This window comes from Chlorocebus sabaeus, chromosome 17 (assembly GCF_047675955.1).
Source record: "Chlorocebus sabaeus isolate Y175 chromosome 17, mChlSab1.0.hap1, whole genome shotgun sequence".
Taxonomy (NCBI): domain Eukaryota; kingdom Metazoa; phylum Chordata; class Mammalia; order Primates; family Cercopithecidae; genus Chlorocebus; species Chlorocebus sabaeus.
In genome coordinates this window covers 25,751,282-25,776,663 of record NC_132920.1, presented here as the reverse complement: position 1 = coordinate 25,776,663, position 25,382 = coordinate 25,751,282, and the positions used below count along the sequence as shown (strand labels likewise).

Here is a 25,382-nt window from a genome sequence, read left to right as displayed (position 1 = left end):
CTAAGGGAGGGGAGAGAAAGCCTACAAAGCGTCAGGGACTAGTCACGTAAGTGAAGTTTTCAGGGATCCAGTGATCTTGAATATGCCAGAGTATCATCTCCAAGGTAAAGGACAAGTTATATCTTGAAACTGCTACCACTAAGAAAGAATCACAAAACTTGGCAAAAAAAAAAAAGGTGTAAACCTTGTCAAGTTTTAGAGGGAATATATATCACACATCTAATAAGACAGTACGCTAACGCTTACTTGCCCCAGCCTGAAAGTCCATCCTCAAAACACTCTTCCCTGTCCTTACAACCAGGTGACTGGGTCTGGATGGCAGACTCCTTCGCCCCTCTCCAACCTAAGTGGTTGGGCCCTCACCAGGTTATCCAAGCTCCTCCCACAGAGGTAAAGCTAACATCCTTTCCACACTGGACACACCATTCCCAACTAAAAACAGCACCAGATCCACATTCAGAAATTTCCTTGCCCCCAAAATATTCTTCCTCCCTCACAGGACCAACCTCACTGCACTTAACAAAAATTCCCGAAGTTGCCAATCCAGAAGGCCCTAGTCCATTACATCCTCCACCTCCAATTGTAAATCTTTTATCTCACATCTTGTTTCAGATACTTCCTGATATTTCCTCCCCAGGTCCCTGAATAGTCAACTCCAATTTCTCACATTAATCCGGGGGCCTTCAGAATATTCACTCCTTCTCAAATCTTTTTTCTCCTTTTGTCTTCTTTGTCTGTGGGGTACTCTTAAGTCCCCACCCCCAACCTCTGGCAGTCAGGCCCCTGTCGTCAACCTCACACATTGCCTCTTAAATCAGTCACACACCCCTGTTTCTTCCAACTGTTAAATTTGTTAGTCCACAAAAATCCAGCAGTTCACTACCCTTTCTGTTAACCTAACTGCATAACCCTGGTCCAAAATAAACCTGCATCTTACCTACTCAGCCAAACCATTCCTGAAACCTGTTTATACTCTTTCTCAGCTAAATACCTTTCCCTCCAAACTATCAAATCCACCCACATTATCACACACAGGGTTGTCACCGTCCCTCACCTCATAACCTCTAAACTAAACATGTTACAAGCCCGATTCCATAAAACACCTCTTACCAACCCCTCCTCTCTCTGCTGGCCCAGCTTTTCATGTATCCAACCCAAGGGTGCTCCCTGGAAAAAAATGCACACACAATTCCCTCAACTGCAATCTATATATTTCTGTCCCATCTGGGCCACAATGGCTAAGAATTAACTAAAACCCATTTCTCTCTCTCTCTCCAAAACCAAACAGCCTTCACCTCCTCCCCCACCAACATTCCCTATCAGACTCTCACAGGGGTTTCCCTTGCTAATAGCTATTCAGCCTGGAGAAACAAAATGTTGGAACAAAAAGTTTCTCCAGGATTCAACTCCCGTCTACTTGTAGCTCGCTACATTCACTTACAACTTTTGCCTCTCAACCCCCGGTCTTTTCTTTCCGTATGGCACAAACTCTTATCTTTGCTTGCCAGCAATTTGGTCAAGAACGTACACCCTGGTTACAATCTCCAAACATTAGCATTTTGCCAATCAACCAGACCATCCAGGTTCCTTTGGTAGCTTCCGTCTCATCTTCCTCCACACTCACTAAGTGGACTCTGCATCTCATTCCTCTGGTAACAGGATTAAGCATCTCTGATGCACTTGGCACTGGAATAGCAAGTATATCAACCTCAACTTCCCTATATTTAAAAAAAAACCAAACCTCTATAATACCTTAGAGGACATGTATACTTCCATTACAAGCCTCCAAAGGCAGATAAACTCTCTTGTGGGAGTCATTCTCCAAAGCCAAAGGGTCCTAGACCTGCTAACCACTGAAAAGGTGGGCACATGTGTATATCTCCAAGAAGAATGCTTTTTAATGTTAATGAATCTGGCATTGTTCGCGACGAAGCCCATGGGCTCCATAACAGGGCTACAGAAATCCAACATAAAGCCACTAACTCTTGGTAGCACAGGTCATCCTTCCTAAAGTGTATGCCTTGGGTAACCCCTTTCTTAGGGCTCCTAATCTTCCTCCTCCAAATACGAACAATTGGTCCATGTGTACTCACCTCCATATCCTGCTTTATCTCCCGAAGGCTGAACTCCCTTGTCCAGGCAACCACCCAGACACCCACTGATGCCATCCTTCTCCTCCACCAAGTTCGGTATCAGAGCCTCCAGGAAAACAACTCCGAAGTCGGACACCCACTACTGCAAAACCCCAACCCTGATAACAGAGCCCCTATTGAGCAAGAAGCAGCCAGATAGTCAACAACACCCCTTTTCCTTTTACATTAAAGTAGAAGGCAAGAATGTTAGTCCACACTACAGCACTTTGTAAGCCTCTCCCACCGCCATTTCTCAGACCTTGGAAAGTGAAACATTCCACAGGGGTTTGGGCCATAAGAAACAGCCTGCCTCTTATATTCTGCTGGGAGAAAGTGCAAAAGTGCAAGGAACACTACATTCAGCCGAACAAGGGCTAGAACGGCCTCATCCTGGGAACACGTAATCAACATTTTCCCAGGCAGCAGGCCATGCCCCCGCCAGATCCCTCCTGACCTGACCTATAAATTGCCCCAGCCTTTAAGCAGCAGTGGGCCCTGGCATTAAGCTGGTCTCCCGCCTCTGTAAGTCTAATGCTGGACATAAAGCCTGCATTTGCTGTTAAGCCACTCTCTCCCTCTCTCTCTCTCTCTCTCTCTCTCTCTCTCTGTCTTTCTTTAACCCTTGCCTTCCCTTCAAAACCTGACACCCTGGAGCCAACCACTGATGGGTACTGGCATATAAATACTCTAACTTCTGTACCTTTGGTTAGGACAAATCTGAGGTGCAGAAAACACTGTTCCCACTGCTCTCTTGTAGCATTAGTCCAAAATTACCTTCCTCCAGACTTGGCTTGTTTTCATACCCTTGTTTGGTCTCCTTTCTTTCCCTGCCCACTTCCCAACCTCCTTACTATTTTTGTTGTTGGTTTTTTTCCCTGAAAATATGATTATATCACTTTAACATTAATCTTCATCTCAGGATCTGTTTCTGGGGAAGGCAGCAGTTTATTTTGGCAATATTGTTAGTATTATTTTCATGTTAATGTAGGCATGCTACAATAAAGCAAAAAAGTGTATTCATTGGGAACAAAGCCAACAAAAGAGAAATATGTGAGACTATAAAAATCAAAGGAATTTTGAGAATAACCCTAATCCTAAATTTGAATTAGAAATATGAGGAAAATATTATAATTTCTTTAAAAAAATACCCTTTTCAAGTTCTTCCACTGAAAACTTCGAAAAGCAGCGAAACCCAGGAACAATGAGCACTTAGTGTTCAGAGTGTGGTCTCTAAACGTTACTTCCTGCTGAAAGGAGCCCGCACTTCCTGAGAAAGCCCAGATCTGAGAATAGAAAATATATAAGAGGAAGCTGGAAAGTTTTTTGTGTGTTGGAAGACAAGGAAGCTATTCAAGACCACAAGAGTCATATCATAATGACATGGAAACCAGCTTGAAGGGACTCCCACTGGCCAAAGAAGGAAGAACTGTAGCATCAAAAAGGAATAAGAACTGCAATAGATTGCAAAACATCAAATAAAATCCATTAGGTCATAATAGTACTTGGTCATTTTTGCTAAGACACTAAGTTATTCTAGAACTTTATCAAGTGACTATGGTAACTTTCCTATTAAATCTGTATTCCCAGCTTACCAAATGTTTGATAAAGTAAATTTCCTTTTTAATAAAAATATTCTAGCTCGTAAATGAAGGAGACATGATAGAATTAGAAAATCACCATTTTATAACTTCTAAGCAAATGATGGAGCTAGGCAACATTTACTAACTGTAGTTAAAAGCCATAGGTGAAAGGTTGATGAAAACTTTATTAATGAGTAAGTCAGGCTAAGAATATCTGAAACTACTGATTAATCTTACCACCCCTAAAAGTGAGACAACCTGCTATTATGTGCCTCCCAACAGGGTGCGATAGTACCCTGTATCATCCCATATCCCAGTGAAGTGTTTTTGTGCTGAATCTAACCAAGTCTCTGTATATACCTCACAGTTTGCGGAATGTAAGGAAATACAAAAATACATCAAATGATCCTAAAAGGGAACTATTAGCCAAACCAATTATGAGAGACATTCTGCAAGGGATCCTGTTTTATTGTTGTTGTTTTTAAGTAATGGCAAATGTAAACTGGGAGAGGGGATTATTATAAAATAAGAGACATAAGAGCCTTAACAATTAAGCACCATTATGTGGATCCTATTCAAATCCTTTCTTAAATCAAGCAAATATAAAGGACACAACATTGAAGTAATTGGGAACATTGTCATAATGGTTGGATATTAGGTGATGTTAAGGGATTATTGTTTATTTACTAGATATGCTGATAGCATGTTAGTTATATTTTTTAAAGTTCTAATGAATTAGATAGCCATGCTGAATGTTTTACAGAAGAAATGACATAATGCCTGAGATTTTCTTTAAAATGCTACAAAAAAACAACCATTGAATGTTGTTGATGACATTCAAATGACCAAATGAAAACTCAAATGGCCAAATATTGATAATTATTGAAGTGGGTGAATATGTACACAGTTATCTTAAACTGATCTACTTTTTTGTATGCTTAAACATTTCCATAATAAGATGATAAATTTTAAAACTTAATACATAAAACACAGAATCCAAAAGAAACAATTTCAAAGAATCTCACAGATCAGCAGAAAGCTTTGGGGCTAGCAAACAGAAAAGATGGTTCTCCTTCAGGTAATCAGTACCAGAACTGCCATATTGATGGCAAATGGGAGTGTTATTATTTAACACATGGACATTGAACAACTGCTGACCTAGGGGTTTCAATCACTAAAAGGGCTCCTCTTTCAGAAAATGCCAGAAATTGCCAAGCATGAAACAGAACAGACAGTACAAAAATTCTGCAACATACAGAAGAGGACCAGCAGAATCTGGACTTCTGAAAAAGAAAAAAAATCCAACTCAATAACAACATCAAAGTCTCCTGGGCAAAGGGGTTAAAGATTTACAACATTTCTTTAGAGGAAAAAAATAACTGGTTCAATTTACAGAGCATCCGCTATGTGCCAAACATTTAATGAGCACTTTAAAAACATGATAAAAAAATTTAAAAATATTTGTTAAGCATGAAATAAATTATCTATAATGCAAAATCCCTGATTTTAGTGCTTGGATATGTTTATGTCATTAGCAGATTACCTTCGAAGAGTTCTACATTAAAAGTATTAGGGGACAGGCATGGTGGCTCACACCTGTCATTCCAACACTCGGGAGGCCAAGGCACGAGGATTGCTTGAGGCAAGAAGTTTGAAATCAGTCTGGGCAACACAGCAAGACCTTGTCTCTACCAATTAGCTGGGTACAGTGTTGCATACCTGTAATCCCAGCTACTAGGGGCTGAAGTGGAAGGATCCCTTGAGCTCAGGAGTTCAAGTCTGCACTGAGCTATAATTGCACCATAGCACTCCAGCCTGGGTGACAGAGTGAGATCCTGTCTCTCTATTTTTTTTTAATGTTTCTGGATATTACTATAACCAAGTGACTGAACCAGAACCTACAGTAATTGCAGGAAGAGCCATGAGAGAAGCCACACCTTCCAGAGGACATGCCTCAATAAAATGTACCTCTTTCTGAGTATGCCGAATGTCAGACAGATGGACCGTTTAGAGAAGAGTGTGGAGGAGACAGGGTGAGGGAAGGAGGGGAAGGAAGGAAGGAAGGAGGGAGAAGGAAGAAGGGAAAGAGAAAGAAGAAAGAAAAAAGGGAGAAAAGGAAGAAGAAAGGAAGGGAATTAAGAGTAAAAATTTAATAGGGCATTTACGGGGCATTTAGAAAGCCACAACATTCCTGTGAGAACAGCATTGAATACCCAGAGCCATCTTTAATAGAGAAATCTTGAGAGAACTTATGGCAGCCAAGCTTTATCTCCTGGGCAGGGAGAGAGACTAAGGGTGTCTGCTTATTATGCCATGAAATTACTGGCAGATTCCCAGATTTCTGGTCCACTGGATGATTTTGACCCACACACCTTCCAACCTTCCATGAAGCTTTAAGGAAAAGGTAAAAGTAAAGTTAAAAATTAAGCTTTTAACTCTGACACAGCGATGTCAAAAGATTTGGTGAATGATTTATGGGGCTAAACTTGGTAATCCCAGAAAGTCAATATTGTGTAAAGTTGAGAGAAAAGTCTTCACAGAGGAAGAAGAAATCACTTTTTGTTCCGAACCAGGTTAGTCTCACTCTTATAAGGGGCTCATTAAATGAAATGAACAATCAGTTGATTCCCCAGAGGGCCATAAGGGGGCATTCCCTGGCAAAGATATTATTGAAAGTACTTAGCAATAGTGGAAAATTTGGGGAGGGGTGGAATATGCCCTATCTTCTGAGGCTTTTCACAAGAGAAAAAAGAACATATTTTTAGCAATCAGTGTGAGGTTCACAGGGACACAAGAAAACAGAAGTGTGTGTTGTACAGTGTATGATGCTTGTATAGCTGTGGTGTGCTGTGTCAGTAATGTGTGTGGCACACTGTGTGTGCCTGGTGCCTATGTGCCTATGGTTTGTGTGTGCATATGGTTATGTGTGTGGTGTTTTTAGTTTGTACTTCCATTTTGCGGATGCAGTATTGTAACGTGTTTATAAGTTTGGTTTGCTATGTGTCTGGAGTGTATGTGTGCAGAACATAAGGGGAGTTTGTACCATGTGTTTATGTTGTATGTATGTATGTGATGCATACGTATGGGTGGTTTGTGTGTGCGCTTGGTGTGTATGTATATGTGTATTGAAATAAACAGCAGGCCCAGAAGAGATTCCAGTGTGTGATAATGATGGTTGGCAAATTGCTTATTCAAAAATACTTTGCAAATCCAATCTCAGGACTTAGGTATCTTTGGGGCACTAGGTATCATATAATCTGATATGGTAAAATCCTGAGGTCTAAGCTACCCAGCACGTATTGGTGCTGAATTCTGATGGTAAGGGGTTGCCTGATAGGAGGCCGCTCCACTCTGATTCATCCACAGTACTTCCTGCCATAAAACTTTGCAGCAGTGGCTGCTCTATCCACGGAAATTGAAGATATGGACAGTGAAAGTATTACGAATGATTAGCCTCTGCTTGAGTTGGTGGTATCAGTAAGCAGATAGTATCTTTCAGCTCTATTAAGATACAAGGGGAAAAAAGGAATTTGTTTTACCTTTGCTTACTCCTTTTCTGACATTCTTCCTTTCTTTTTGTACTGCCAAGTTTCTGACCTATAGCAATCTCCTTCTGCCTGAAAGGCTTCTTTTAATGTTCCTTGTAGAGCAGGTCTACTGGCAATGAATTCTTTCCATTTCTCACTTTGGAGGAATATTATCATGGATTTAGAATTCTGGATTGGCAGGGTTATTTGTTTGTTCTCTGCAGTTTTCAGGTCTTCCATATATTTTTAATCAACCAAAGCAATCACAAAAGTAAAATAAATATCAAGGGAAGCACATAATGGAGGTGGATGGGCACTGCTGTGATGGAGCAAGTTATCCTTGGAAGCAGTTTTAAATCAGAGAGGAGAACTGGGTAGTGTTTGGTCAGTTGCCTCTCTACATTATGCTGACATCAACGTGTTTTGCGCTCACAGTGGGTGGAGGCCAAATCCTTTAGCAAGAAGAGAAGCAACTTCAGTCGTGTATGCAAATGGATAACCAGTTGCCTCGCAAAAAAGGTAGCACTTTATTCTGTTCCATTAAATAGGCTTTCTGCTTCTTAAATATTACATCACAGATTCCATGTGGAGGAATATTTTTGTGAAATACATATGGGGTCTTAAAAATGTTCAGGAAAGAAGGTAGAAGAAACCAGTCCTACTATGGTTTCCCACCAGAAAAGCCCTAAATAAAAAGATTCTATACACTCTGGTGGCTCACACTTTATTTTCATTTTTGTACACTTGTCAGTTTATCATTTAGTGGAAAATATCAGAAAAATCTGGGCTATTTTGGTTCCATCTCCAAGAGAAGGAGAGATACATCTGTAAGAGGAAGTAAGGCAGGATGAATGTTCTTGAGCCCCTGCATTCTTGGACATCAACAGCTGAATGACAACAATAAAGGATTGTTGCTATTGGCTTAGTGTTGTGTCAATGTCATAGGGGACAAAATCTCAGAAAAGGAGATGAACAATAGATTGTATACTTTTTCAACTTATGTAAAAGTTACTGTATATTAAATTTTATATTTCTTCTTGTATCAACTTTGATACGTAATTATTTTGATTGTTTAAGTTGTCCATTTAATTTGCATTCAAAGTTTATATATATATATATGTATATACTTTTTTTTTCTAATATCATTCATTTCTGCCCTTATGCATTTAATTCCTTTTACACTCTTTGGGTTTGTTCCTTTGTTCAGTTTCCAATTTTTTAAATTCTTTCTTTTTTGATAAATATATTAACAGATTCACATTTTGCTCTCTCCATGAGTTTGATATGCAGTAGTCTTACTATTACTCAATCCCAAACACTTTAGAAATCCCCCTGTGGTCTTCTTTTTAACTTAAAACTTGTTTAGACATAATTCATGGACTTTCTGGAGCAATGTGGAGGAGAGAAATGAGTAAAACTCAAAAGGGTACCCCTAAATGACCAAGACAATGAGCCCTTCTCTGACGTGGTGACAGTGACTTCGCCTTTACCATGTTGAGACTTTTTTCTCTCCTGCAGGGGTGTTTACAAAGTTTCTGATGGCTTTCTAGATCCATTCACTTCCCTAAGATAATGAGTTTAGGCTGCAAATCAAAGGAAGGGTTGACTGATTATTAAATTTCTCAGAAGTATTCTTTTATCCCCTTCTATTCAGCTCTTAAGTTCATATGGCACAAAGTTTTTTGGCAGTCCACTGACAAGGTAAAGGAACAATGTGTTCATCCTCCATTGACCATGTAAGTCTGTGGATCTAAGTATTTTAGGAGAGGGTCTCCTAGTATATACTATCGCATTGCTAGGACCTTGGTATTTGATTCCTGTTGTCCCTCTATCATGGAAGGCCCAAAATTCCAAGATCAAAAGTCCACAGTGAAACATCTGACTTCAATGCTCAACTTGTGTTTTGAGGCTCCCATCTTCACTAAGCCCTTGGCCTGAATATTTCATCTTTCCTCTTAGATCACCCATGCTTTTAATAAAATGTTTTATTTTAAGCATATTTTTATCTAATATTCTTATCTTTTAACAATGGAAGCTCAGGCTAGTCCAGAAAACTAGCCAACTATTTGTTAGGTACTAATGCTGTTTTTCATTTAACAGTTTACCTAAAGAGTATTCCACAATTTTCGGCAGAGATTTTTCCTCAGCATTTTTATAGCTGCAAATGACTTTGGTACGGATGGATATATTATAATTTATTTAAATGGTCACTGATTTATAAACATCTAATTTGTTTACAGTCTTTTACTAGTTCAAATGATTCTATAAGAATGTTGCAAAATGATATAAAATTCAATTGAATAGGATGACATAAAATATTAATACATCTAATAAAATAGCTTCCAACATATAAAGCAAAATAGTCCTATGAAAATTATAAAGATATCAAATCCTACATAAAATATTAACAGAACAAAACAAGTCTAAGAATTTATAAAACCATTAAAAAAGCAACCACCCCACTAAGTCAGGTTTATCCTCAAAATGAAAGAGTAATTTAATGTTAGAAAATGTATACATATCACTCCACACAAATTAATTGAAAGAGGAAAATTGTATGATTATCTCAATAGATATAAAAAATCTATTTATTTATGATGTTAATATTTATTTGCAATAAAAAATTCTTAGTTAAATATGAATGTGCAGTAGATAGAATTCCAAGATGGTCCCCAAGCTCCCTGGCCCCTGTTTTATTCTTGGATGGAACAATGATCACAGAGGATACAGCCCAGAGCCCAGAGCCCAGCCAAGAGCCACAAGAATTATCTCCAGGCCTCATAAAAAATCCAACATTGGCCTGGCTGAACTTCAGAACCTTTATGGATCGATGACTCCTTTTCGCTTCTATTTTCCCACCTTGGAACTGGAATGTCTATAGCTTTATCCCACGCCTGTTCCACCATTACGTGGTAAAAGTGTTAGGGGCATATAACTTGTCTCTTTAGTTTCACAAGCCCACAGAGAGAAATTGTGCCCAAGGATGGATTAATCATAGGCGCCTCTTCCACACCCGATTTACATGATGAGAATTTGGACTGTGCTATGAGATTTTGATGAGGTTTTGAACTTGAGTTGATAATGTAATAAAACGAAGACTTTGGGAAGCTTGAAATGGGTGAATATGTTTTGCATGTGAAATGAACATCAGTCTTTAAGAGCCAGATGGTGGACTGCAGTAGGCAGAATTCTACGTTTACTTTCAAGATTCCAAGCCCCTGGTGTATACACACTTTCTCCCAGTTATTTAAGCAAACATTAAGCTAGGTGCTGCTTCAAGGGGTTTTGCAGATGTCATTATGGTCCCAAATCAGTTAATCTTAAATAGGGAAATTATGCAATTAGGAGAGATCTAATCACATGAGCCCTTTAAATCTGGTTGTACAGGTCAAAGCACAGTAGTTAGATTCAAAGAACGACAGGGATTCAACATAAAGTAGATTCCCATTGCTAATTTTGGAGATGGAGGGGGCCGTACTGATTAATTTTGCCGTTTTTGAACTTCGTAAAACTAGATTCCTATAGTATATACTGTCTGGTGTCTAGCTTCTTTAACTGAACGCGTTTTTGTTGAAATTCATCCAGATTTATCCAAATTGTTGTGTATAAGTAGTTCCTTCCTTTTATTTCTGAGTAATATGCATTGTATTAAAATACCATGATATGTCCATTCTTTCCAAACATTCTGCTATTTTGAATAAAGCTGCTATAAACATTTCTGTACATGTTGTTTTGTAGACATAAACCTATATTTCTCTTGAAAAAAATGCCATTTGTTGAAAAAGACTTTACTTTCCTCCAATGAATTGCATTAGTACATTTATTTTTTAAAAGTTAACCATATATGCGTATCTGTTTCCAGACTCCCTGCTTTCTTCCATCAATGAACTTGTTTGGCTGTACACCAACTGATTAATCTAGCTTATATCAATAAGTAATTACATTTTTTTAAATGCCATTTTTCTCCACATTGAGCATATATGAGTCTTTCAATCAGTGTATTTTTAAAATGTTGAAAAAGGCATAGTTTTCTTGACAGAAAATGTCTTTGTTGTTATGAAGGGGACTTACATCCAAGAGTAACACAGGGTGTTTATAAAGGGAGTTTTAAAAAATAGACATGAGCCAAAGAACTTTAAAGATTGGCTTAATTTTCTTGGAATTTCTAGTTGGCGTTATAATTTTAAGGAGAATACGGTACTATTATATCAGTCTCACATCTTCCTATTATATAATAATTATCAAAGGTCATTAAGTACAATAAAATTTTAAATTAATATCTAGGGGTCCAAATTTCTGAATGTCCCTCCTATACTTAAAGTATGCTTTTATCTCAGCTGTGTCAACAATTGAGACTTTCTGTTTTACTTTGTAGTTCCAGGTTTCTGTTCCTTTCGCTATGGATTGTCTTTCCTTGTGCACTGTTGTAATGTTATAACAACAGCACAGCGCGCATGCCTGAACCTCACAATGGTAGTCATGGTGAATAGCACAGATCCACATGGTTTGCCCAACACCTCCACAAAGAAGCTCCTGGATAATATAAAGGTATATCAATAATTTTCTCCACAGTCAAATGTTTAAAAGCCTGTCTTGCTAACTAATTTGTGTAGAGATGGAATTGTATTGATATGATAATATAATTGAAAAAGAAGCTCAAGTCTTCATCTACTTTGCCAGCAGTGACCTACATAAAATGCTCCATGATTAAAGTATGCCTCAATACTTCTGAAGGGCTCGTTGTGTAAATCCTTCTATGTGAGGGAGAATAAAGCCCTAGAGTTAGGGTTTCTTTACAATCTAGAAATTTGGACAAGAGAAAAAAAAAGGAAAGCATTTTAAACCAGAAGTGGAAGGTGAAGACACATTACATTTTTTAAGTTTTTGACATGCAGGATATTTAAATGTTTCATTAATTTTATTTCTGGAAGATAATCAGTTGTTATCTGCCAGAAGATGTAGATGCAGTAAAAAATAAAAACAAGATAGGTAATGTCAGTAAAAAGATGGAAACTATAAAAAGAGTTAAGAAAGAAAAACTAGAAATCAAGGAAACTATATCGAAGAATGCTTTTGAGGGGCTTATCAGTAGACTCCACACCACTGAGGACAGAATTAGTGAACATGAACATAGATCAATAGAAACTTCCAAAGTTGAAATGCAAAGAGAAAGAGAATGAAAAAAAAATTAGCAGGTCATTCCCAAATTGTAGACAGTATCAAATGGTGTAACATATACATGACCAGAATGCTAGAGAGAATAGGAAACAAGAAATACTTTTTAAAAAAAATGGCTGAGAAATTTCCATAATTAATGACAGACATCAAACCACAGATCCAAGAAGCTCAGAGAACACCAAACAAGATAAATAGCAAAAAGAAAAACAAAGAAAAGCCACCTAGGCATACCATATTTAAATTTCAGAAGACCAAGACAAAAAGAACATTTCAATAAAACCAGAGGAAGAAAATACCTACAAAGGAACAAGTATAAGAATTATAGCAGACTTCTCATCAGAAACCATGCAAACAAGGAGAGAAAAGTGAACTTTTTAATGTGTTGAAAGAAGGAAAACCCCTGCCAACCTAGAATTCTGTATTCAATAAAATTATTGACAAAATTGAAAGACTACAAAATTTCAAGTTGTAGCTGTAATTGAAAAAGCCTTTATTGTCTTTCAACTTTTGTCCTTCAATTTTCCCTCCAAATATATGAATTTACTGCCAGCAGGCTTATCACAAAAGAAATGTTAAAAGATGGTAGATTTTAATCCAACTATATTGATAATCACTTTAAATTTGAATGTTCTAAACACACCAGTTAAAAGACAGAAATTGTTAGAATTGATAACAAATAAAGATCCTCAAATATTCTATCTACAAGAAATCCTGTTAAAATATAAAGACTCAGATAGGTTAGAAGTAAAGGGATGAAGAAAGATGTAAACTATGCAACCATGAGAACACAAATAAAAAGAAAACTGAAGTAGCTATATTAATTTTAGACAAAGCAGAGTTTATAGCAATGAAGATAACCAGAGATAAAGAGGGCATTACCCAATGAAAAAAAGAGTGAATTCTTCAAAAACAAATGATTCTAAACATGACCCCTAACAACAAATGATCCCTAACAACAGAGCAGCAAAATATAGGAGGCAAAAACTGAGAACTGAAAGGAAGAATAGAAAAATACACACTTGGTAACTGTTTTCTATTTGTTAAATCTGTTCTTTGCTAATTTTTTTTTTTGTTCACATTTTGCCTTCTCTGGGTTTAACTGAGCATTTTATATGATTGAATTTTATCTTCCCTCTTGATATATCATTTATACTTGAAAAAAACTGTTTTAATAGCTTCCATAGGTTTTATAATATACATTTGTATTAATATAAATCTACCCCCAAATAACACTAGACTATTTCATGTATCATGAAGGCATCTTGTAACAGAATGTTTCCAATTCCTCTCTCCCATCTCCGTGACTACTGTTATTCATTTTATGTATCTATATGTTATAAACACTCAAAACATTCCTTCAACAAAAAGTTATCTTTTAGATCAATTCAAAATAAAATATTTTCCACTTTCATTTATTCTTTTCTAATGGTCTTACTTCTTAAATGTAAATCCACATTTTTTAGCTGTATCACTTTTCTTCTGCCTGAAGAATTTCTTTTAACATTTTTGTGTGTTGTGCTTTTGTTGTTGCATATAAGAAATCTTCACATAACTCAAGATCAAAAAAATTTTCTATGTTTTAGAAGTTTTATAATTTTTCATTTTACAGTTAAATCTGTGATTTATTTTGAATTACTTTTTGCATATGTTGCATTAAATATTTTTTTTTTTACATATGGATATACAATTTTTTTCCAGCCCAATTTGTTGAGAAATCTTTTCTTTCTCCATTGAATTACCTCTGAATGTTCATTGAAAATTAGTAGTTGGAGGTGTAACACTACTTACTGGAATTTTAAGACTTACACAGTTATAGTAATAAAGACAGCGTAGAATTAGTGTAAAGACAGAAAATCAATGAAATATAATAGAGAGACTGACACACAGATGAGCAACTGATTTTTTAAGATATGCAAAAGAACAAACATAAAACTGGACTTCATCAGAATTTAAAATACTGTTAAGATAATGAAAAAACAAGCCAGTGACAGGGGCATATGTTTGCAAATCATATCTTATAAAGAACTTCTATCAACACCCAATTAAAAAACACAACTCAATACAAAAAATGGGAAAAAGGTGTGAACAGCTATCTCACCAATGGGGATACACAGAGGAAAAATACTCACATGAAAAGATGCTCTATATCATTTGACATTGGAGACAAACATCAACTACAAAGATAAATTACTGCACACTGATTCAAATGGTTAAAATTGTAATGATTGCAAATACAAAATGTGTGCAGGAATGTGGAGGAACTAGAATTCTCCTACAGTCACGGTGAGAATGAAATGTGGTGCAACCACTTTGGAATACATTTTGTCATTTCATAAAAAAATTAAGCACACACCTACCATATGAGACAGCCATTCCACTGTTAGTTATTTACTGAAGAGAAATAAAAACATATGTCCAATCAGAGACTTATACATAAATGTTCTATAAACATTTTTGTCTAGCTTTATTTCGATAGCCAAAAAACTGGAAATAACCTAAATGTCCATTAGTAGGTGAATGAATGAACAAACTATGGCACATCCATAAAATATAGTACTACTTAGCAGTATAAATAGAATGAACTACTGACACAAAGAACAACATAGATAAAACTTAAGATAATTATGCCAAGTGAAATTAGCTAGACAATAAAAAAGAGTACATACGACAGGACTCCCTTAATATAAAACTTCTAGGTGGTGATAGCCTCACAAGTATATATATAGATACAGTTTATTATGTCAATTATCTATTTTATATAAAATCTATTTTATGTAAAGTCTATTTTATATAAAAGTGTTTTGAGTTGTATTCTTAAATATTTATGGTATTCCAGTGCTTTGGTTTAAATACTGAGAACCTCATATTCTAGAGAAATGGCTACTCATGGGAGTTGTATTTTAGAGCCTTCACTATGGCTTTAAAAGAGGAGGGAGCTCTTGAGCTATGGAGCTTGAAAGATTTCTCTAGCACATGCATCAGCCTACCACCCCATGAAACCTTTTGCCATCCCATGAAATCTCCTGTCACAATTCAGTTTACTGCTACATAAGGTACTACATTTAAAAATGAAGAAATAGAATACATAATTATTCTAAATAGAAAAACACACCAGAAAATTATTCCACAAAGCAGATGTAAATTGTAGTCTAACATTACAAAATAACCTAAAAATTAGTAAAACAATTATAGCTATGGAAGATACTGTACCATAGTGCAGTATCTACAAGAACTCAAAGTAGACATGGCCAGACCACAAGAGGCTATGCTTGAAGAGCAGATGAATGAAAAAAGGAAATTGACAGGAAAGGATTATGAAAAAGTCAGAAAGAACGTTTTAGAAAAAAAGATGAAATAACAAGAAAAACAAGGAAGAACAGACACACACAGATATTTCACCACAGTAAGAAACACTGATTATAGAAAAGAAGATGAAAAAGAAGGTAGATGAGGAATATTCGGTAGTTCAGTCTTCCCTCTTCCATCAAAGTCAAGGAGACTGTGTCATTTTTCTTTTTAAAGTGTACCAACCTGACAGAAATTCTACCATAACTTTAAAGTATATTTTCTTTTATTACTAATGGTATTACACATCTGTATATTTCTGTGACCTATGGTTATTGTTCATTTCCATTTTGTTCTCTTATAAATTATCTAGTGATACCCTTGATACATTTTCCTTACTTAGGTATTATACATCTCTTACTCATTTATATGACCCATACAAATGTGTATATATATTTATTTCTAAGATTTACATAGAGTCATTTATACGTTTATATGTGGAGTACTTTGTTCAATGGCAACTAGTTAATGCATTGAATAGAAAAATATAAACTGAGGATTTATCTTTCTGGTGTGAGTAGTTTCAGTCTGAGCTCAAGGGATTTAAACCAATTCTGGTGAACTTTTTTTATTTTCTACATTCTGCTGTGGAGAGTGATGGCTTTAAGCCATAAGAAAAACTATCCAAGATTTTAAGTGATCTGTTCACATGCACAGGGAGAGTTGAACAAATGCCTGCTGGCCCACCTGATAGGGGTAAGGGTGAGTATTGACTTCCTTGGTGCTTCCTGTGATTAAAAACAAGAAAAACAAAACAAAACCTGAGTGAGCACTCTGCTTCATCTTCTGTATAGCCTTCTTCCCCTCAGTGGAAAAGATCTGGAACTTCCCTGGCACCCAGGCTACTATACAGATGTGTCTTACTCGTTATTATTTGGTATTCTCAGAGAGTCACTCCTACCAGATTTCTCCATGGAAGTCCTTTTCCATCCAAGAGAAATATACACTCTAGAGGCCACAGCTATAGGGTGACAGGGACTTGAAAAGGAGAGGAAAGAAAGAGGAATGGAGGGATAAGATAATAGTGATGACAACAAACATATGGATTCCTACCTATTTTATTTGATATTGAACCAAAAATAACACCCACCACATTCACCGTTTATTCAGGAAACTCTTTGTTGCTTAATATGTTCCTCTTAATTATGCAACTAACAGAGAAAGTTTAGAAAATGGCCACTATCTTAGACACTTCCAAATAAACTTTATCTTGTCCTCCCCTACTACCATTAAGATTTCTTCCTGTTCAGTGGGTCCAAAAACATGTGCAACCTCCTTCTTCATAGTCTCAACAATAAATTGAATATTAAGATTTTCTTTTAGCATTCTTTAATAATGTAAAAAGAAACTATAGAAGGCCCTCTAACCTAGGAATGGACCAACAAATGCATTCTGGAAAAAATATGCCACATCAGAACCAAGTGAAAGAAGAGAAATGGCCTTTTTGTTTTTACTGTTCCATGCAGTTGTTTTTACAGCTCAGACAGAACTCTTCATGGTTTTATCTTCTCTCTATCATGACTTTTCTCTCTGGGAGCAATATGTATGTGGGGAAGAGTGGTTTTGTGAATGAGCTTAAATTAATGGAGGAGTTAGAGAAAGTGAACAGGCTAGAGGAAATTCACAACTGCAGTATACTATGAAGTACAGGAAATTAACTATCTAAATGTATGTATGCTGTGCAGGAAGAGTTTACATGCAGTTTAGCAACATTCAAGAAACAAGCATTAAATGTCTATGCTGTGAGAGGTACTGGAGGGAGGTACAGATGGTGTCCTTGGCTGTGCGGGCTTTACTCCAATGATAAAATGTAAATATGTACAGAAAATGGTGTGATTAAAGAATAAAGAAGGTCATGTGATAAAGAATACTAATAAGAAGGGAGCTACTTTATATGAGGTGAGCCAGAAGAACAGTTTCCCTGAATCCCTAAATGTCACAGTAAATTTTTGATATGCAGAGTGATTCGATGTGTCCCCCCTTGTCTTTTAGAACCCTGTGTATAACTGGAGCCCAGATATCCAGGGAATCATCTTGAGTTCCACCTTCTATGGTTTCGTCATCATCCAAGTTCCTGTTGGATACTTCTCTGGAATATACTCTACAAAGAAAATGATTGGCTTTGCATTATGCCTCAGCTCTGTGTTAAGCCTACTCATCCCACCAGCAGCTGGAATTGGTGTAGCTTGGGTCATTGTATGTCGAGCAGTTCAGGGAGCAGCCCAGGTATTAAAATAATGCTAAAACCAAACAGAGTTTTAATTCACAGGAAGTATTAGAGATTAAATGTCAAAACTTTCTCATTTCAGGGGATAGTTGGAACAGCCCAGTTTGAAATATATGTCAAATGGGCTCCTCCCCTGGAACGAGGCCGACTTACTTCTATGAGTACATCAGGTAAAGAGTTAGAGACTAGAACGTTTGAATCCTATTTTCATCTCATTGTATTATGTTCTTCCCTAGCGCCATAAGAAACATGTGTTTTGAATCGTCAAGGGCTTTGGAAATCATCTATTTCAGCATTCTTGCTGTGAAGATGAGAGAATTGTATAGAATGGAGAAGAGGCATCCTTATCTCAACAGAGAAAAAGAGAGAAAAGAAAATATTTTTATTATTTTCTTCTGATATTTGTGTTATGATACACAAATTTGTTTCACAGGAAATTGTTCATTGCTACAGCGAGACTACATTATCTGTACTTTCAGATGCCTGCATTAATTAGGGATGTTCTTTGTACCTACTGATTAGGGTTTTTGCTGGGACCCTTTATTGTCCTACTTGTGACTGGAGTTATCTGTGAATCTCTGGGCTGGCCCATGGTCTTCTATATTTTTGGTGAGTCACCTTCTGTAAAATCCTAGTTATTATTCAGAATCTAAGAAAAATTTAAACATTAAAACCCAATATAATGTAATAATTCATATAAAGTTAAAATTAAAAATCATGAACTCCACTGAGTGAAAGAGAGAAGTCAATATTCATTAAGTTCCTACCACAAGCAAGGTATTATGATGCTTAAAACTATACTTGTATTTTCATACATAACTTTTGTAATTCTATAATGTAGGTGCTATAGATGCAATATGCTTTTATATGAAACTCTCCAGGAAAAGGATGATCAGAATAAATAAGTTTACAGATTTCAGAAATATATTACTTTTTATACTTAACATTCAAAGCATGATGTGGAGCACTACCCCATAATCAAACACATTAATTTCTACAGTAAAAAATGAAATCTGTGCAAACTAGAATATACACAAAAACTATAAAGAAATAAGGTTTACAAATAAGTGATAAAATCACTTTTGGCTCTCTGATCTTGATTTCAGGTTTGTGAATAAGAAAATGTGGATAGGTTCTATTATGCCCATTTGATATGTGAGGAAATTTCAAAAGGCTTAGGTAACTTGATCAAAGTCATATAATTAAGGCAAAATTAGAAGAATTTATTTACAAAATGATCACTTAGAAAGGTAAGTATGAGATGTGGTGGAATCCCAGGAATAGTCCAGTTACCTGGGGCTAGTGATACAGGAGCTCGTAACATCTAGCATCCCCAGGTCCAAAGGCATCAAGCAAGGAAGTAGTTATCAGAATCCAATAGGAGAGCTCTATAGAGCAGGATGCCTCCTGATTTTTCATAAAAGGACACATAGATTGAGGCAATCAGAGGACAGAGGTAATCAGGGTTTGAAAAAGCACCTTGATCTCACTCAATTCTCTCCCTCTCATCTCTGCCTGGAATTTCTGTTGGCCGAATCCAGGTAGAAGCAGAGGACATGGGGGCCTACTGATGTTCATTCAAATCAGCCATCTGTAGCCAAAGCAAGGTGAAGAAGGATGAGGAGTACATCTAGGGAGACAAACAGAAGATATCCAATACATACAGTGAGCAGATGGCAGAGGCCTAATCTGAAAACACAGCTTCCATCCTCAAAATTCCATTGCTGTTAATGACTGTGTTAGTCTTCAGTAGTAGACAATGGTCAGTATAGTGATGGAACATCAGCCCCTTATCAGGAAAGGGACTGAAAAAACTGAGAATGTCTAGCCTGAGGAAGAGAAAACTTGAGAAAACATACCTTGCAGGACTTTCATATAAATAAAATGCAGATCTGTTTTGAATTGCAAAACTAACCCAAATATGCAGAAATTACGGGGAAGCAGGGGAGCAGGGGAGAGGTTTCAGCTCCATATAAGGAAAACTTTGGAATAACTAATGCTACCCAACATTGCTGATCAAGGGTTGAATGACATCTAATATTTATGTTGTATTTCTGGGATAAGATCCTGTACAGCAATGTATGCCACTTACAGTTATCATGGGTGGCTTCATGAAACTCAAACGAAGCTGTTACACAACTACACATTGTACTATGATAATAGCTTTACTGTGAAGTCCCCCACATGTTTCTACCTTATCACTAAGAATTGAGGAAAAGAGATTAGATGACAGCTGTTTAGGAATTTAGGTGTCTGCCTCCCACAACCCTTTTACTGGGAATTACATGATGTCCACATATGTCAAACGACCTGTTCATTAGTGGCAGAGGGAAAACTAAAACCAAGATTGTTTTAAAATTCCATTTGAATATTCTTGCCAATAAAGTTGAACAAATCTGAATAGATACTGTTTTAAAGAATAAGACAATAACTGTATTTAAGCAGCTGATAATTGCTGGAGATTACCAAATGGAGTAAATTGAGTCACAGACTTACATTTGCACTTAAAATGGCCTGGCCAGTTGGGTGCAGTCGATCATGCCTGTAATCCCAGCACTTTGGGATGCTGAGGTGGGTGGATCACCTACAGTCAGGAGTTTGAGACCAGTCTGGCCAACATGGTGAAACCCCATCTCTACTAAAAATACAAAAAATTAGCTGGGTGTGGTGGCGGCCGCCTGTAATCTCATCTACGCGCTATGCTGAGGCAGGAGAATCACTTGAATCCAGGAGGCGGAGGTTGCAGTGAGCCGAGATCATGCCATTGCACTCCAGCCTGGGCAACAAGAGTGAAACTGTTTAAAAAAAAAAAAAAAAAAATTGCCTGTTTATCCTGCTATATTTGTCTCCTAAAGACTATTTCAAACTTCTTAACTCCTCTCAAATCTCTTAAATGATTCCCTTTCCCTGTCTTCTATGTCAAGTAACCTCCTTTTGACCATTGAAATCATTGCATAATCTGTCTGTACCCATTGCCTACATTTCCTAGCATCTCACACTCTTCTTAACTCACATCTGACTAGTGTCTGTGCCATCAGACACAGCTGTTGCCAGGATCACTTATGGCTTCTGTCGCAGCTGCCCTGAGGCCAGGCCAGAGGGCCCTTGCTCTGGATTCTACACTGTGGAGAGCCCATTCTAGCCCCTCTCTAGCTAGGCTCTCTTCATAGGGCAGGTGCCAAGACAGTAGGGTCTGTAGAGCTCATGACTCTGCTTCTAATCATTATACCTGGAATGTGTTTCTTAAATAGAACTAAGGCTATTGGTTATATTGGAAAAGACCAGCAGAGTTCTTCCCAATATCCATTGAATTGGGGAGTGACCAAGGGAGGTAGGAGGCACTATTTGCACAAGATATGAATGGTACACCACTGGGGAAGGCAAGGGTTTCCACATATATCTATTCAAAGTACCTAGTAAGGTGGGAATGGATCTGGGTAGGAATGGGTCAAGCTTCAGACTAGTCGCCAGAGATATGTGATATTTAGATATGAATTCTAAATTTAAACATGACTCTTCAGGTCATTTTTTTTTCCCTTTGGCTTCTTTCAAAATTGTCTTTGATTTATTGAAGTTGAATATTATATTGTAACTGAAAATCAAGTTAGTTGCTTACCACATGTACAGTCCAATTAACAAGAGTGGGGTCTGGTACAAGAAAAGTGGATTTATTCCAGAGCTAACTTGGGGAAGGGACACAAAATTTCTTGCTTTTAAATGTGCCGTTTCACCTTTGGAGCTGAAGCGGAAAAAAAAAAAAAAAAAAAAAAAAAAAAAAAAGTGAGCATTTTCATAAGGTAGGAGAGGAAATGAGCAAGGGCAGGGGTCCCCGTGCTACCAGGCAGTTATCTACTGCGCAGTTGAGGTGGCACTTTCATGGACAGAAGTAGGTTGAAAAAGTGGCCAAAAAGGGCATGTTTTCCATATGCTTTCCTGGTGGAAGAAAGTTCCAAGGCCACTCCTGGAGAGTGGAAGTTCTGAGCCCACACCCTAGAGATGAAAGTTCCCTGGCAATTTGGTCTACAGATTGACTGTCAGCTCTGAAGGAGAGCTATGTCTTGAAGCATGTAGTTAGAAGAATTTCTCCTATAGCGAATGTCTGGTGAAGGGAGGAGGTGAAACGTTGTATTTGCATTTCTGAAGGGCTAAGTTGGAAATGAGAAGCAAGAGGAAAAGGGGAAAGGGGAAAAGAAGAGAAAATTTTTTTAAAAATAGTAATTCATTCCCTTTTTCTTAAAAAACTGGGGGCCTTTGGTTACATGTCAGGTTGTAACTTTTTTTAAAATTTATTTATTCTTCTTGGCGTTCTCTGGGCTTCTTATATCTGTGGTTTGAAGTTTATTATTAATTTTAAGAAATTCTCAGTAATTATTGCTTTAAATATTTTTTCTAATTTTTTCTTTCCCCTCCCTTCCTTCTTCCCTCCCTCCCTCCTTCCCCTCCTTCCTTCCTCCCTCCCTCCCTCCCTTCCTTGCTTTTTCTTTCTTTCTTCCTTTCTTTCTCTTCCTTCCTTTTTTTCTCTTTCTCTCTTTCTCTATTTCTTTCTTTCTTCCGGTATGTTTCTTTACATGTATATTACACCTTGTGGTATTTTTTTGTTACATATATATTACAGCTTTTATAATTGTCCTACAATTCTTAGATATTCCATTCTCTTTTTTTTTTTTTTTGGTGAGATGGAGTCTTGCTTTTGTCACCCAGCCTGGAGTGCAATGGCACTATCTCAGCTCAGCGCAACCTCAACCTTCTGGATTTAAGTGATTCTCCTGCCTCAACCCCCTGAGTAGCTGGGATTACAGGGGCACATCACTACGCCCAGCTAATTCTTTTGTATATTTAGAAGCAACAGGGTTTCACCATGTTGACCAGGCTGGTCATGAACTCCTGACCTCAGGTGATCTGCCCGCCTAGGCCTTCCAAAGTGTTGGGATTTCAGGCGTGAGCCACCACGCCCAGACCATTCTGTCTTTTTAGTTCTTTTTTCTGTCTTTGCAATTCAGTTTTAGAAATTTCTGTAGCCATTTTATCAAGCTCACTGACTTTTTCTTGGTCATGTCTAGTCTACTGATGGATCAAAGGCATTCTTTATTTCTATTATAGTATTTTTATTTCCAGCACCCCAGCCTCCCCATCTAGGGGTGTAGTTTCTCCCTGAACAATATAATTCATGCTTACAGGTAAACTACCACTCACTAACATTTATGTCCCACAAATAATTTGATCTTTCCAAGTCTCAGTTTGCTCATTTTGAAAAAGAGATAATAAACAGTATTATATGAATTTTCGGGGAGTTGATTGAATAAAATAATTTTTTTTCTTTTTTATCCACTACAAAGTCGACTCCATAAAGGCAGGGATTTTTGTCTGTTTTATTCATTGCTGTATCCCAGTACTTAAAATAGGTGCATGGTAAATAATTGGCACTTAATATTTGTTAAATGAATGCAAGTCTTCTGGAAGACTGACTGGTGAGCACTATATACTTCCTGTCCCAACAGAGAATTCCTCACAGTCAAGTTATTCATATAAAAACTCATATAAATAACTTGTCAAACTCTTATAGAACTCCAACAATCCCTGAAGTCTGGGCTATATCTCAGGAACATGGCTGAGGCTAAGCTGTCAAAACTGGGTCATAATAGCAAAGACATGGAGTCTACCTAAATGCCCATTAATGATAGACTGGATAAACAAAATGTGGTACATATATACCATTGAATACTATGCAGTCATAAAAAAGAATGAGATCATGTCCTTTGCAGGGAAATGGATGGAGCTGGGGGGCCATTCTCCTTAGCAAACTAACACAGTAATAGAAAACTAAATACTGCATGTTCTCATTTATAAGTGGGAGCTAAATGATGAGAACACGTGAACACATAGAGGGGAACAACACACACTGAGGGGAACAACCTCTACCACTGGGTAGAGGGTGGGAAGAGGGAGAGGATCAGGAAAAATAACTAATGGATACTAGGCTTAATGTCTGGATGATGAAATAATCTGTACAATAAACCTCTATGACACAAGTTTACCTATATAACTAACCTGCACATGTATCCCTGAACTTAAACATTATAAACACAAAAACAAAACAACTGGGCAATTGTCAAGCCCTGAGCAGGCTCAGCTGTGCCATATTCTTATGATGGAACACATGAGGAATTTGAACAGATGAGGGCCTGAGGGCAGGCAGGCCCAGATGTCATGAGTGGAGGGAGCAGAGGATAGGAGATCAGGAAAGGGCATAGGCCTTACCCTATTTCTAGCAGGGAGAGGTCCCTGTGGATAAAAGGAGGACTATGAAAAACATAAGACTTGTTGCAAAGTTTCAAAAAAGAAACAGGAGGTCCAGATTCTCAGACTAATACATTGAAAAATGTGAATTTGGGAAAGAGATCCACTACAAACAGAAACTTCCAATTCTAACTTATCCTGCTTTGATAGGTGCTTGTGGCTGTGCTCTATGTCTTCTCTGGTTCATTCTGTTTTATGATGACCCCAAGGACCACCCATGTATAAGCATCAGTGAAAAGGAATACATCACATCCTCCCTGGTCCAGCAGGTAGAGCACAGTTCTCCATATTGGCATCTCTAAGATTCTACTCCAAACTAAACATGTTCCAGTTTGTTCTAATGTGCTAATTATTAATGAATTTCTTTCCAGGTCAGTTCAAGTAGACAATCTCTGCCTATCAAGGCTATGCTTAAATCGCTTCCAGTCTGGGCTATTTCCATTGGTACTTTTACTTTTTTCTGGTCACATATCATCATGACACTATACACGCCACTGTTTATCAACTCCACGCTTCATGTTAATATAAAAGAGGTAAGTATACTATTTGTTCTGTTTTTAACTTCATGAAAGACTCTGCACATTTTTCTGTCTCTAATGACCTAGTCTCAGCTCCTCACACTGTCTGGCTACTCCTCACACTGTCTGGCTACTGCTCCTCACCTGGAAATTAACTGTTTCTGCTCTTTATATGAACATTGCCCAAAACAGAAGGCGCTGATGAAGGCACAAGTGTCTGGCACTCCAGCAGCAGCATACATGCATCTGTGTTTCCACACATTTCCCATCTCCCATTTACTGTGTGACTCCCTTTGTATATTACTGAAGGCTCAACACCACCATTCCCTACAGAGACTGGGGGCCTCCTATGAAAGTCACTTAGCCAGACCCTGTCACTCTGCCAAGCTTTTACCAATCCTCTCCAAGGTAAAGCAATGAGTCTGGGCTATGAAGCCAAGACTCAAGTCTTGCTTTGGAAGGACTGGCATACCCATTGCTCATCTGGCTTGGAGAATCACTGATACGGGCAAGCTCCTATTATTCGAAACCATAATAACCAGACAAGACAAGACTCCTTTAGAAATGGAGTCTGTCTG

At 37.4% G+C, this 25,382-nt stretch overlaps 1 protein-coding gene across 3 annotated transcripts in view; it reads left to right on the top strand.

Moving 5' to 3' along the window:
• Positions 1-5,719: 5,719 nt before the first annotated feature.
• SLC17A1 (solute carrier family 17 member 1) overlaps positions 5,720-25,382 on the top strand; it is a 53,350-nt gene continuing 33,687 nt past the window's right edge. For 2 of the 3 annotated variants that reach the window (XM_038005778.2, XM_073005702.1), the window contains exons 1-7: positions 5,720-6,285; positions 11,615-11,787; positions 17,755-17,988; positions 18,072-18,159; positions 18,512-18,598; positions 24,437-24,555; positions 24,658-24,819. In XM_038005778.2, coding sequence (XP_037861706.2) covers positions 6,180-6,285; positions 11,615-11,787; positions 17,755-17,988; positions 18,072-18,159; positions 18,512-18,598; positions 24,437-24,555; positions 24,658-24,819 — 969 coding nt within the window. In that variant the 5' untranslated portion in view covers positions 5,720-6,179. Of the gene's footprint in view, positions 6,286-7,558; positions 7,759-11,614; positions 11,788-17,754; positions 17,989-18,071; positions 18,160-18,511; positions 18,599-24,436; positions 24,556-24,657; positions 24,820-25,382 lie in introns of those variants that run through there. The other variant, XM_073005701.1, reaches the window with a different exon arrangement.